The sequence below is a fragment of the Falco biarmicus genome, chromosome 7 (genome assembly GCF_023638135.1).
Source record: "Falco biarmicus isolate bFalBia1 chromosome 7, bFalBia1.pri, whole genome shotgun sequence".
Classification (NCBI taxonomy): domain Eukaryota; kingdom Metazoa; phylum Chordata; class Aves; order Falconiformes; family Falconidae; genus Falco; species Falco biarmicus.
The window spans coordinates 48,175,949-48,191,397 of NC_079294.1; the positions used below are offsets into that span (position 1 = coordinate 48,175,949).

Consider the following 15,449-nt stretch of genomic DNA (forward strand, 5'->3'; position numbering starts at 1 on the left):
AATCTCTTCTTTCTTTCCGTAGGCATGAGAAAACCACAGGATCTAAGAGCCCCTAAGTGTCTAGAAGTAGACAAAGTTCCTATATAATTTCCAAGAAGGCTGTCAGCTCTATCCTTTGTCCAACACATCTGGACCGCTCAAAGCAGCTCTGTCCACAGATTCGTATTGTTACCATCTATTAATCCAGACAGTGAGTTTATTCCTTCACTAAGTGTTTATCTGGCATTTACTATTATTATTATTACTGATGAACAGAAAAGTTTCTATTTGTTACAGGTCCTGATTTATCTCAGCCTCCAGCTCTAAGGGTAAGGTGCACTCCATCAAATCCCTAACCTCACTTTTGAAGCTAGCAGCAAAAGCCACCTGACATGGCAGCGCCCCGGCTATCTGTCTACTAAAAGCTGTAGACAAACCACCACAAATTAAAGCACTGATGTAAGAATTAGGAGTTTTACTTGTACCAACACAGTGTCTCTGCAGCACACCGAGGACACTTCCATCTGGCTGTTGTGCTCAGCAGAAAGGAGCAGCCTGTACCTCCTCCTGCACTCACTCCTGCCGAGACACCTTGACCGCCCTCCACACCTTAGAGGGGACCAAGAGAGGTATGTTAACCTCTGAACAGACCCAGCCCTTGCTGTTAAGCAGGCTGATCTGACCTATAATATTAACAGAAATCTTAAAAATCGTTTTTTCAAGAAAAATTCAGATTCTGTTCCAGCACCACTTTTTGTATAGCACACTGATGCCACCAGATACCAAAGGTGTGGGTTGCAAATTAGCAACCACAAATGAAAAGCACTACACAGGAGGGAGGCACAAATACATCTGAATAGGGACTGAACAACATATTAGTAATAGTTGCTGTTTCTTAAGGCAGCATATAGACATTTCCGAAGCAATGTGCACTGACTTACAATACAGTTAGAATCCATATACCTTTGTCTTGCTGACAGTTATTTAATCCTAAAAATTGTAAATCAGAGTCCACACTACCACTCTTCCCACATGTCTGCGTATATCCAAGCATTCCACACTTCCGTGAAATTTGTGGCTGATGAGAGCCCATAACACCTTTCAAAAGAAAAAAACAAGTAATTAGATAAACTTACCATATGGTATTAAAAATATATGTAATAATATTTAATATTGAATTAAGACTCTCTGTCTAACTTCCAGTGTAAAATATAACTACCATCAAAGTATTTAATTTTAGTTTCTAAGTAACCTTGTAATACCGTTCATACGCACAAAAAGGACAAATGGCTGGCTGTTCTTCCAGGGCACTTTTGCAATGAGTTTCTTTAGAGTGATGTCACTCACTCATAGCATAACAGTGAGTAAACTTGGCATGCCACACATGCCAGTGCTCCTCGGGAAAAGCAGAGAATAGAACCTTCCGCCAAGTGAAGAGAAGAAATCAGGCCTTGTCTTGCCCAGCCTTTTCACACGCCTTTTGCTATTAAAATACAAATCACTGAGTTTATGTTGCTAGTGTAAATTAAGTGGAGGACTATGCCTATAATCTTCTACAGACCTGGTTTTCAACAAAGTGACACTTTTCATCCTTTAAAACAAACTTTAGAGCTCACTCTCCAGACAGCTTTCTACCCTAGGTGTTTATACACCGCAAAAAGAGAAAAATATGCCAATGTACAATATGTATGTGCTGATCTGCTCTTCTGAACAGCCCACCATACATAAATACAATCTTCCCGACATGTTGCTCGGTTTATGGTTTGATACTTCATACCCTGCCACCACACCTTTTACAATAACAACTGCTATTTTAGCAAACAACGTACTCCTCCTCAAAAGTCAGTAAAATTCTGTGTCTCCTTTTAAGTTGCTACATTACCTGCAATTCACATTACAGTGTGAAAGAACTTTGGCTGAATTACTCTATTGCTGATCTACATGGTACTTTTCCCTAATTCTGCAGAAGCAGCAGAAAGCTCTGTATCTCAGGGATATCCCGAGCCCTTTTCTTCAATACATCTGTTCACGTAACCACACTGTATCTTTTGGGTCTTGCTGTCTGCAAAAAAGGCTGATCTATAAACTCTCTTGTGGCTATCTAAACTAGTGAAAATCTGTGTGTGTACAGCAGGAGTGGAAAACAGCAGTTCTGAGATGGTGTACGCTTCACCAGGGGCAGGGATGGGACTGCTGCCGCTTGCTTCAGCTGGAGGCGTAGCCCTTTGCCTAGTACTCAATTCCTTGCAGTAAATGAAAATAAATAACAAAACAAATAATCAACAGACGATAAAACATGCTCATGAAGCTACAAATTCATTCTCAGGTTCTTCTAAATCTATTTTGTAAATGGGAGATCAAACACATTTTTGTGTCAATACTTACCAGCACAAACAGAAGAATGCTCAGAGTTAAAATCTATACTATTCTGAAATAAATTCCTTGAAGCTCTTTTTCTACTAAAAAATAACTCATCACTGACTGGTTCTCCTTGAGAGGGCCTTAACTTTGGAGAATGAAGAAAATCATTAGATGTAGAGAACTGTAGGAGAAAGGAAAATAAAGAAACAATCATGTGTGTGAAATGAATGCACAACCCTTTTCTGTAAGAACAGCAGAATTACCCACTTAAATGTCATCTAGACCTCATCACCACGCAGACCTGTCTCTCTTTATAACAAAGCTACACAAAACACTGTCAATATGTTTAAGAAGACAGAATTGACAGAAAATTTTTCTTCCCTATCACTCAGACAACGGAAAGGAAGAGCGTGTGTACATTGAGCCGTATCCACAGAAGTAAATGGGTTTCATCATGCATGTATCCACAGATAAAGCTTAATGAACAAAGAGAGCAAAAAGCAGAAAAGTTTTTTTTTTAAAAAAAAACAAAGTAGACCCCAAGAATGGTGACAGCAGACCAGAGTAGAAGCTCCCAGTGCCGGCTGTCCCCAGCCTCCCCCGTGTATTTATTCCTGTGCACTGCAGTGGTGTGGGGCGTGAACTGCAAAAGGCACCAAAATTAGCACCCATGGACAGAAGCCATCCAGCCATGTATTCCACAGTGCCCTGGGGTGACTTGCTGCTGTGCCACCAGGGTGCCAAGAAGGGGCGAGCTGTCCCCAGTGCCCCTGGCACTGACACAGGGCTGGGACATGGCTCAGTCTGTCTTCAGCCTCACCCTCCAGCAGCCACCTGCCTAAACCCAAAGCACCACCCAATTTTCTAAAAAGAACTAATCCTATTTCCCAACACTAAACAGTCTCACCTAAGCCTTCATTAAGAGATGGGTAAGACAAGATATGAAGCTTTTCACCATCGTGAAACCAAGTGTGATGTTTGTTGCAGCACGGCCAGGTCAGTGGCTTAAAAAATCAGATCCTTCACATGAAAAGACACTGTGTGAGAACGTTTTTAAATCCTTGAAATTTAGCACTGAGCACCACGGGTCATCAATACAAAATGCCACGACTTCCTTTGTTAGTAAAGGCAGTTGATTTTTAAATGCAAAACACTTTCACTAAAGTTTTCTTTAAGCGTTAGAAAGCATTTTAGTTGGTTTACAGGTTGACACTACTCACACTGAAGGGGAAAAAAAAACAACAAAAAAATGGTAGAGAATTGCCCTAGTCATTAATTTTAAAAATTAAATGTTAACATTTTAAATTATGTATATTAGCTATGTAAGTGTTTAAACAGACAGCCGCTACTTGAGGTGTGAAAACAGCACGCTTCAGATTTAGTTTAAAAGCTGCATCTGGCAGTATCAGCACCTTGTAATGAGAACTGGTTATAGGTAAAGGAAACATCTGAATCATATAATTACTTCGCCAAGAAAAGATCATGCTTTATATAAAGGTTTCTTGCTTTCCGATTTAATTAGTAAAATCGGTAACTTAATCGCTTCCTGGCTATATTAACTCTGTTCTGCCCTTTCACAGTCAAGGCTCCACACAGAGGTCAAAAGAGAAGTCTGAACAGAAATGGAAATATTTATTCAGTATTGGAAAGAACAGCATCATGTTAAGTCTAGCACCCGCCTTTACTCAATATACTGGTTGTGTGAATGGAGAATTTGTCATCTAACACATACACAGTACATTCATTTACAAAAATACATAATTTTTAATTTCACTGAAGATCTTAGTTGACCGTAAAGATGGATTCTCAGACTGGGAACTTCACATAAACTCTTGCAATACGGACCTGCAGTTCTCCATCAGTCCGTAACTCAGTCATCTCCTCAGTGCACAGCGTCCCACACAATGCAGCTTGTGTTGGACAGGGAGAACGCCGTCAGCGCCCAGCTCCGCAGGACACGGCATGCCGCGCTGCGCCTGCAAACGGCCACTCTGCTACATCCTCCATGCGCCGGGAGAAATCGCACAGTGATTCAACAGATTACAATGCCTTGAAAGTTAAATGACTAGGTCAAATAAACAGCAGCTAAATGCTCTGATTTAGTATATTGATGGAGGTTAATTTAATACCATAAAAACATTTTTCACAAAAGCATCACAAAATAAAGCACAGACAACTTGAAGCGGCACAGTCATGACATGAGTAGCATGACTACGAGCGCATACACTAATTGTTTTTAAAATGTTATAAAATTTACTGTCTCACATAGTATCCTAAAAATGGAATTGTTCCTTGTTACAGCATATATACTTAAGAGTTTCAACAAAACCTTCAGGACCCTCCCAAGTAAAGGTGATTCACAACACATTAGCAAGATACACACACAAGGCAAGAGAAGTTAAATCTCCATACCCAACCAACAAGACTCCTCTTGAAAAAATAAATGCCACAATTCAAACTTTTAAATAACGTATTTCTAGTTTTCCTCCTCCTCCTTTTCATTGAAAAACGAAAACAATAACTCACACAGGGTACCTGTTAGCAGTACATAAATAAGTGAAGCAGCAATTTTCCTGTATTTCCATTCAGTGCTTTAAAAATCCAGCTGGTTCCCAAAGGAACCGCGGTTCTTCCCTGCATTGAGTGCCAAGGTACACAGCTACGTGGACACAGGCTCTCAGATGAGACAGCTTCCCTGTTCCCAGAGACATCTTTGGTTAATAAAAATGGCAATTTGTTTTTTATTTACTTACAAAATGGCACGTTCCAATTTACTGTTACGTACTGCACTTCATGGGCTCAAAGTTCAGCAGATATGACTGAAGTCATCCGCATAGCAAAGTCTTCAGCCTGAGGTATTTTAAGCAAACACACTGAAATGCTCATAAGCTTAAAAATTTACATAAAACCTTCCTTCCTGAAAGCTGGTGCTAATGTAGGACCAGACTTTTTAATTGGCTTTCAGGGATTTGACTCTCACTTAAAATATTTGCACACAACTGCTTAAAGCATATGACAGCGAGGGAAAATTTCAGGAACCTTGATACAAAACGGATCTGTCTAAATCTTATTTGTGATGGAAGAACAGAGGAATCCAGCAGGTACAAAATTACTAGTAAGGCCAGAGCAGGAAATAGGAAGCTTTGCAAAGAAAAAACCCGCAAATTCCGATTGCTGGGTATACAGTAAGAACAATGATTTAAATCACAGCAGTTGCACCGATAACCCTCAGTGCTATGCTGGCTTTTTATCACCCAGGTACCCTGAGGGACACCAGTTTTACTCTACAAATGAGAAAAAAGAAGAGCAGCCAAATGGGTGAAATGGTTTGTTCTCCAAGTTATTACAATTTGGGACAAAAGAAGAGAGGAGAGCTCGGCATTCTTGCTTCTGTGATCAACCGGTCAGAAAACATCACTTTCAATCTATGTATCTTTCAGTCCATAAATAAATGTTACTTGCACAAATTACTTACACCCCATCTTTTCACACAGACAAAACAATATATGCAGAAGGAGCAAAATGCACAAAACTAACATGATTGTACAGCTTTGTTCAGTTGTTCCAACCCCCGCTACAGGAATAAAAACTGTCTGCTTTATTGTATGCAAATTATAATTACAGTGATTATAAATTTCCTAAACATAAGCATGCAGGGTGGTGGCAAATAAATGCAAACCTACAGCTGCCAGACTTTTCATTGACGTAGACCCTGTCAAAGGGATTTCTCAAAAGGTTTCAGGTTCATTTACATTCCACTAGTACCACCAATGTCAGAAAATTTTTTCATCCATCCACCAAATGAAATATTAACTTGGTCACCAAAGCACAGCGCTTGTGAGTGACCCATCACTGACAAATGCTCTGTTCTTACATTCCCTTCCCAGCTGAGCAGTGGCATTGGATGAAACAAAAAGGTTCTCCTAACCAAATAACACCCAGCAGCCATCAGTAACATGTGACCAGGGAACAGATCGACAACAGCACAAGTATACAATGGTATCTCCTCAAATATTCTCCCAGCCTCCAAAAAAACCCACAACTCTCGTCCCAGAGATGGACACTCAACTCACAACGAAAGGATAACTTCATCACACAGGCCTCTGTGTCCCTTTACTCCTCCTTATCACTGTGGAAAACAAAGAGTATTTGTTTCATAAAACTAATTTCACAGATCATTTGAACACTCACTAAGGTCTTCATAAAGTCCACCTATTGAGTTACCTGGTTATCAGATCAGTGTGTAAATGGCAAAGAATTCCACACATATTGCCAAACAGGGCAGCTATGGTAAATTGCAGAGAGTTCAGGTATACTTTGTAACATGGTTTAAAACATCAGTAAAATGTTGAAATGCTTTTGCTTCCCCAGCAAAGGGCACTGCTTTCTACAGCAGGTAAAGGGACCCACAGAGTGTGTTCCACAAGGAGAGATGTTTTCACAGTATGGGGGTAAGATAACTCTAATCCTGCAACAATTACTAGGCATGCTATGTTCTACACGGAGCACATAATACATATGTTTTCAAAATACATAGAGTTTTCAAGGTAAACACAGGAAGGCTTAGCTACCAAAAGATCAGCGAGGAACACCCAGCACACTATTAGCCAATTTTGTGGCAACCAGTTTGTTTTTCGTGTTTCAGCAGGGCAGTGGAGCTAGTAAGGTCTACACAAGTAGCAACGTTTAGTTCTTTAAATTGTACACCAAACTCCAGAGCGGTTTTGTTCTGATAGCTTGCTTAAACTGGAAATATACAAGATGAGAGTTAAAAAGGGAATGGGGGATTGCTAGTACACTGTCCTTAAACTCATTTCTGTGACCCCTCACAAACAGCACAAGCTGCCAAACCACTGGAGAATGCAACGTGTTTGGTCACTGCAAGCTAATTTCAATTACTTAACGTCAGCACCCAAAAGATCAGTAGATCATGTCAAGTCCTAAAGCAAACAACAGAAACATTTTTTTTTTTTAATAGGATCTGGTCTGGATCAGATGGGAATTTTTTATACTTTCAAAAGCTAAACCTAAGGAATGGGAGCAGACATTGCACATCAGTGTCTCCAGAAAGAGAACGCTCACTTCAGCAACTTCAGGCAACTTTATCCATTGGATTTACAGGTAACAGATGGAACATCAGGAGCCTGGCTCTACCAGCTTGAGACTGGAAATGAACAGGACCTTACCAAAGTACAAAGGAAAAAAATCATGGGGTTATACACTTTATTACCAGCCTGTGCTGCCAAGTGTTTCCCATCTCTAGCAAACAAAGTGTTCCTCTGGTGCTGTTCTAAGGCTCCTGTATTTGCTTTAGAATATGCTGCAGGTACTTAAAAAAACCAAACAAACCCAGAACAGTTACCAGTTTATTAATTTAGCTAGAAACCAGAGAAGCTTCAGCCTACCGAGGCAAGCTGAGTGGTGACAGTAACTACCTGTCCCATGTAAGGAGGCAGAGGTCAGGCTACTCAAACCTGGCTTTAGAAGAGGACAGAGTCAAAGGCAGAGTCTGTCCTCAAGCTTTGACAGATGTGTGCAGCTGCCAAGAACCAGAAGCGCAGAAGCACAGATCATGATGCTCTATTTGATAAACTGAGGTTTGGCTTACAGAAAGAAAGAAAAATGGAAACCTGAGGTACTGTAAACAGCTTTTAAGCCATAAGCCTTCAATTTCAATATATAAAGCACTGAAGCGTGAAATCACGCACTTTAACAAAAGATACTAGTTGGCAGAAATAAGACCCACAGATTAAATAAAGACTGGTATAAATGTTTTATTTAACAACCTTTTTAAGAGATGCATACTATACACCCCATGAGTACCACATTTTGTGAGCACACCTCCAGACCAAACACTGCTAAGCTATGTCACTGGTGCCATTCCAGCAGAACTCCGTGCCTCTGTGACTTATTCCCAGTCAGCCACAGCATCAGGGCAAGGCAACTCCTTGGGTGACCACACAGTCCTGCTGCACTCACCACTTCTCTCCAGGCCTTTGATTGCACTCTCTGGCTCTGAAAGAGACAGCTGGAGGCACTGGTTTCCTGAGAAGAACCTTGCAGTGTTTACCTATCCATCCTGTTTTCTTCTGCTGTTACAACTAGGGAGGAGACTCCTTTCCGAGTGCAGAACAAAAGCATCCTTTGGAAGCTGGGGTGGTGGCAGTTCAAGCATCTCTTGACTCTAGAGCTTCTCACTAAGGTGTTTTTAATGTTGAACATAACTACAGTCTCCTGAGAATCTAGCAAATTAAGAAAAACTCTGTGCTTGCATCTCTAGTGCCAGGCTAAGCATCACTCGCCAGTGATATCTCGCTGCTCGAGGTGGCAGCCACACGTGTGACCACAGTCACACCTGGACTGTGCCATACAGAAACACACCATGCAGGACGGACACCCTTGGTTTATTTTATGTCTGTCAGCACAGTTGGATCATTGTTCTGAATCCTGCAGCACAGCTGGCAGCCCGAAGTTTACAGATGGGTATGAAATAAAATCAGTGCCAAAGGACTTCAGGGATTACAGGAAAACATTTCATCAATAATCTAATTTAACATCACTGACAGAAGCTGCATTTAGACAAATCCTTGAAGGCAATGTGCTTTATCACCTTGTATTTTTAGTACACATTAACTTACACATGTTTTACTTTACATCTTATCTGATCAGGAAAGTCTACACACTGCGTTGGACAATCACTGTGTAACATGACCCTAAAAATACTAGTAGAAAAACAACTTTAAACATTAAGCTCATTTCATGCTTCCTTTCAGCCACAGAATGACTCCAAAAGTTAATTTTTAAACAAATTCATTTCAAAGGAATGTCTGAATTAATAATTAATTTTTTACATTTACATGAACAAATCAACTACCCAAATTTTATGCATGATATACCTTAGTGAAGAGATAAAGAACAAGGAAAAGAACTTTATTTATACAGCTTATGGCAATCTCCTTCAGTTAAGAAGGAATGTCTTCAAGTACAGGAAACACTGTCCAAGTTTACTCATGTCAGTGTGCCTCAAGTGGAAACGCAGTTCACCTACTACTTGCATCGAAGATACATACACTCCATGGGATAAAGCGGTTTTCATGGCACAGATATAACAAAACAAGCCAGCAAATACCGTACCAAAAATCACAGCGCCATATAAAAAGATGTCGCCCACCCCAGAGAGCCTTACCATCTATTAAGTAAGACATAACAGTAAGATAAGACAAATGATCATGATACAAAGACAGGGTGGCAAAGTTGTCAACCTACAGAAATCAGATAAATTTCAATTTATAATAAAAATCAATAAATTGTGTTTATATTTCCTTTGCAGTAAAAGTGAGTCTAGTCAATAGGACTCAATGTCTTGAAAATAATCTCATGCTAAATCAGGCCCCTGGTAGCAAAGACAGCTTTCCACAGTCTACTGACTGCACAAACTAGTTCTCCACTGACAGTGGGGCTGCTTAAGCAGTCACCATTCAGGTAACTAAAATGAATCCCTATTCTTTTCCTCCCTTATACATGATGATGAGCAGCATTTGCTTTACCTTCTAATAAAAGGCCTCCCTGATGTGCTTTTTCAAACAAGGCTGTTCCTTTCCCTCATAGAGGGCAAAGATGCAGTAGCTACCTTAAATTATGGTTTTGTCTGTCACAGGAGCAATGTTACAGCTAGACTTATCTTTACAGACATTGAAGTAAAAAGAAATCACTGGAACCTGGAAAACTGAGTACCACCACTATTTCTGAGTGACAAACAAGTGCCACCAGCACTAGTTAAACCACCGCTATTGGAGAGAGATGCATGATGGTTACAGCAGCTAAGCAGACTAAACTGGTATGAGACTGTATATAGACACAAAGCTACTCCCTGAGCCAGGTTCAACTTACATTCAACTTACTGTGTCTTCAAGGAGCTTGGCAAGTGGGCAGCTGTTAATCCACAGCAATTTTTAAAACCACTGCTCCCAAAAGCCAGTTGAAGAGTAATTGTAAAACCTCATGTCTGCCAGTAGTACACTCTGCCCACTGGCAAAGAAAAAGCTTCCATTCTCACATGGACTGAACCAAATTTTTAAAACCCACTGAATGCAAAATATTACCTGCTGTATTGTATCAGCCCTCAGATGTTTCTTTGTAATGATGGGAAGAACACTTTTGACATTGTTCACATCAGGTGAACCAATACAACTAAAATAAGCTGGTAATGCAGATGTAATTTTGGTACTGTGTTCATTTATGTCCAAGTCAAAATTGGCAACTTTCAAATTCTATCAAACATGACATCAAATTGGTTTTTTGTCAGGACTTACCCGCATGTAAGCAAAAAGCTATGTGGAGAGGTGTTATACTTCCATGTAAAATGAATTCTGGTTAACTGGAGGTTTCTGGTTATTCAGACATCTTTCAAGTAAGAGTGCAAAAGGCGCATTAACATGTTTCCTTTGGCAGAGTGCAACTGACGAAGTCTTCAAATTCTGACACCTCAAAGTTATCGACCTGCTTCCTACCAACTTAAATATGCAAGAAAACACAAAATGGAAGTGAGAGGCAAACAGAGCAAGTCAGAAAGCAGAGGGAAGAGACAGGAACAAACAGAATCTCTAGGAGGCACGGGATATCTTACAGAATCAGTCATTAGCTGCAAAAAAAAAAAAATACTTCTCATTTAAAAGGAATAAATACAGTACATGACAAACAGGATTTTCTCCTGTTTGTCATGTACTACTCCATACTGTGTGCAGCAGCGAAAGCAGAACGAGACTGGTTAACTTACAGCTCAAGTCCCCGCACAGCAGCAAAGGAAAAGAGATATGGGAAAGTAACCTGCACTGATAGTCCCAAGTAGTCCCTGTTCAGAACAATGCTTTTACCAAATAAGGGCTGAAATTGATTTTGTTCTGATACTGAAAAAATAGATGGCACAAATGTAACTTCTACATCTGCTCATAAGCAAGAACAAAGTGAAAAATGTGGCATAATAACACAAGAACATAGGAACAGACGATCACAAAGGAAAATGTTAATTTAAACTTGAAGTATTTGCACAATGTTATGTAACTGAAAGAGTCTTTCAAGGAGAAAAGCAGAAAACCTGTCATCCCACCACAATTCAGTCACACAGACAAATGCGGGGATGACGAAGAGACAAGCTAAGCGCTTGTCAGACATAGGAAGCTGATCTGAAAGCCATGTTATTTTATCCTGTTAGGCTTTACGTACAGGGGGTAACTAGCTGTCTCTACACAAGAGCTTCCAGCAGTTGGTTTATGATTTGCACACCTTTGAGAGTAACACTATAAAACCCCAAACCCCACATGTGCACACTTCACACCCCAGATCCCCAGCAGCTGGGCTGGTTTTCATCCCAGTATTATGCAATGGGATTTATGCCCATAAAGCTCATAGTACACATCTAAAAATACATATCATAGAATGGTTTGGGTTGGAAGGGACCTTAAAGACCATCTCATTCCAACCCCCTGCCATGGGCAGGGACACCTTCCACTAGTCCAGGTTGCTCCAAGCCCCATCCAACCTGGCCTTGAACACTTCAAGGTATGGGGCATATATTCTTAAGAACTTTTATCATTTAGTATCAAGGATGTTCCCCAGTAAGCTGAGTAACTCCTCATCAGTGACTTGAAGCCATGAATATGTAGTTCACACCGTTTCTAAATGCACTTTACATATGCAACATGAAACCATGAAACCACAAATTAATTGCTTTCTCACCTGGGTTGGAAACTTTGGCTCCACCTCCCCATTTACAGGGATAAATCCAACCACAAGTACAAAGAGATTAAAAAAAAAAAAAAAAAAAGGAAAGATTTCCACAGCACCTAAGGGTGAACTCAATAGAGGGCTGTCTGAGGCAGAAGACCTTCCACCATGCCAAGCAACAGCCAGGTTTTGGTGCATGTACTGGCTTGCTTTTTGTTTGAAGTCTACAGAAAAACATGAACCCAGCCAGCACCAAACAGCAGTGCAGAACTCTGCCCAATTTGCCTAGAGAACGCTGGCAATTAACGATTACTTATACAAGTTGCATTAGTCAATACTGAAAAGCTGTTTCAAACAGAAAACCCTTCTTGATCTAAAGGCATTTCCTACATGTCTTGTGCAGACCCTGTTTGCTTTGTAGACAACCCAGAGGAACTTAGTAGCCTGATTCATCAAGCCAAAAAGATACAGATCAATCTCTTTAGGGGTCTGAATAAGGTAACACACCAACAAAGGACATGGGCATGTGTGCGTACAAATATATATGTGAAGTTCAAGTTTTTATCACTACAATGATATTAACTTGCACTTCTTTTTATTAAGAGACTTCACTAAAAGCTAGCCCTCACCAATTAGCCCTGTTTATGACCTCATCCAATACAGTTACTAAGCAACTAAGGATTAAATTCTGAATACGTAAACACAGTAGTGAGGAAGTCTTTTCTAAAGAGCTTTCAAATTTTAAAAAGATCTACTTGTTTAAACGCACTTGCTGAAGATCAAGTATAAATTAAACCTGTCCAGTTTAAAAAAAAAAAAACCAAAACCAAAAACAACTCCCCACCCAAAAAAAACCAAAAAAACACACACAACAGAAAACCCACCACACACAAATACACTCCCAGGTCTTAAATACGTGGACAGTACCCGATACAGATGTCACTGAACAGAACTACTGCCAAAGTAAAAAGGACCTGAATAATTTTTCAATGTTTCCTTCCCTTTGCAGCTGCCGACATGATCAGTAACTGATAAAATCAAAATTCCAGTCAATCAGAATTGCTATTTCATCCTGACCTACATTTTTTGTAGTCAAATCTGACTGAGGAAAAAGAGCCACATAGACATTGGCAATCCTCAAGTTTTATTACCGGTCAGTGCACTGCCAAAAAGCACTGGCTGAGCCAAACTCCAGTGCTCTGCCTTCAAAGCCTGAGATGAAGTAACTTGTCAGTTTTTGCTCCAAACAGCTTTTGTGTTTAGGACAACCTTTGCAGTCAGTCAAGTACTCTGAAATACAAATATATAAACAGAAACTCTGAAATAGTTTCCCTACTCTTTTACTCATTCCTTGGGTTTTATCTAATCATTGTCAGAGACAGGTCACTATGGCTAGACGTAAGTGTCACATGGAATCTAGCTAACCTAAAAAAAAATTTTTTTTTTTTTGTTTTTTTTGTGGTAAGTTGTCTGGTTCCTACTAGTGTTAAATCTGACATAAGGAGTTCTCAAATTTGTCTTTCCAGATTGATACATGTACAGAGATCCTTGCACATAAAATATTATAGCATCAACCATACCTTGCAAATACCCGGCATTTAATAAGCCTTTGACAACTTTCCAATCCCCCTTTGGAACATGCTTTAGAATAAACGAGCCCAGTAAGCTATGAGTACATACCTGCTCCACACCCTTTGTGGAAGGCATCTTAACTCTTGATCCACCTTCCCTGTCTCCAGCACGCTCATTTTCCCAAGGCAGTTTGTTTTTTCCTTTACCCGCACTCAAGACTCTTCTCGGACTTACACCCAGATCGGCACATGCATAGTGTGAGCCAACGTTATGCAGAGCATCATCCCTTGAATGATACCCACAGTAACTGTGTGCGCTCTGAGTCCTGTTGCCCATCAACAGCCAGTCTGTATCTGCGCCAGGGGGTAAACAGGACCCCCTGTTAGGACCAGATGATGGTAAGGGCACAGCATACTCTACAAACCCTTGGTCCACTAGCTTCGGTAAGGTCTTCCTGGCCAGCCTGGCCTGCACTGCGTGCATCACTCCATCCCCATCATCCTCGAGTTCCACTGCATCCACTGCCTTGAAGAGAAGGGTGGTGTTGCCCGGTCCCATGGAAGATGCCAGCACAGCAAATGCTTCCATGGCAGCATGCCTGACCTTGCGCTTGCTGTCCACCAGTGCAGGAGCCAGCCCAAATGCCAGCCTGACCAAGTCCAGCTCCTCACCTGGGTAAGTGAGGAGGGCCACGATGCAGATGTTAACCACCTCCTCACGGACCCTGGAGTTCTTGTGCTGCAAGTACTCTTGCTGCAGCAGCAGGCTCAGCACCTCCTGGGGACCTGCTGCCTTCATCAGCCACAGGAACAGGCAGTTGTACTCCTGCCGGATGGCCAGCTTGTTGTCCCCCAGGACTTTAGCAGCAGCAGAAACCAGAGGTGCCAGCAAGGCCTGAACCTGGTCGCCCAGGCGCAGGGCCAGCAGATGTATCACCTCCAAAGCCCCCAGCACCACCTTGAAGTTCGAATCATCGAGGAGGGAGCAGAGGAACTGGACAAGGCCCAGGAGGCTGGGGGCAGGCGTGGAGGTCACCGCAGCCTGGCTGGCACCTTCAACCACCCTCTTCAGCTCCTCCACGGCTTGCGTGCGCTTCTTGTAGTCCTCCTGGTCCAGCAGGCGAGCGTGCAGCTCCGGCGGCAACAGCCCGAACTTCAGGCCGGTGCTGCCGGGCGGGGCGGGGGGCGGCGGCGGGGCCGAGCCCTCAGCGACCAGCTGGCCCTCCAGCAGCCCCGGCCGGCCGGCGGGCGGGCACGACTCGGCGCCGGGCTCCTCCTCCCGCTGCCCGGCGGGCCCGGGGCCGCCCAGCTGCCAGGCCAGGCTACGGGAGAGCTCACCTAGGCCGCGGCGGGCAGCGGGCGGCGTCGGGAGGGCGCGCAGGCAAGCGGCGGCAGGAGCGCGGGGGGGCCGGGCGGGCCCGCGGCGCCGGCCGCGCAGGGTCTCTCCACACAGCACCGGCCGCAGCCCCCACGGCAGCTCCTCGGCGGCGGCATCACCCTCCCCCGCCGCCCGCCCGCCGCGCTCGGGGCCCGCCGGCTCCTCCATGGCGCAGGCGGCCGGCGGCAGCGCAACAGCCACGGCCATGGGCGGCGCGGGACGGAGCCGCCCCCGCCCCGGCAACGCCGCGCGGCACAACACCGCCGTCTCCAGGCGCCGGCCCGCACCGCGCCTGCGCGGCACCGCCCACGGCGCGGCGGGTTGGGGGAGACCGGCACACCCCTCACCGCCGCCCCCCGCCACACACACACACGGCGCTGCGGAGCGCGGGGGCGCCGCTGCCGAAACGGAGAGCCGCGGGGCGGGAGCAGGCGGGG

The 15,449-nt window shown here is 43.1% G+C and overlaps 1 protein-coding gene across 3 annotated transcripts in view; it reads right to left on the bottom strand.

The window, feature by feature from the left end:
* The window catches only part of TOGARAM1 (TOG array regulator of axonemal microtubules 1), a 45,044-nt gene extending 29,750 nt beyond the window's left edge, over positions 1–15,294 (bottom strand). For all 3 annotated transcript variants that reach the window (XM_056345045.1, XM_056345046.1, XM_056345044.1), the window contains exons 1-3: positions 13,744–15,294; positions 2,365–2,521; positions 943–1,077 (exon numbers count right to left, since the gene is read on the bottom strand). In XM_056345045.1, coding sequence (XP_056201020.1) covers positions 943–1,077; positions 2,365–2,521; positions 13,744–15,219 — 1,768 coding nt within the window. In that variant the 5' untranslated portion in view covers positions 15,220–15,294. The remainder of the gene's footprint in view (positions 1–942; positions 1,078–2,364; positions 2,522–13,743) is intronic.
* Between the last annotated feature and the right edge of the window lie 155 nt (positions 15,295–15,449).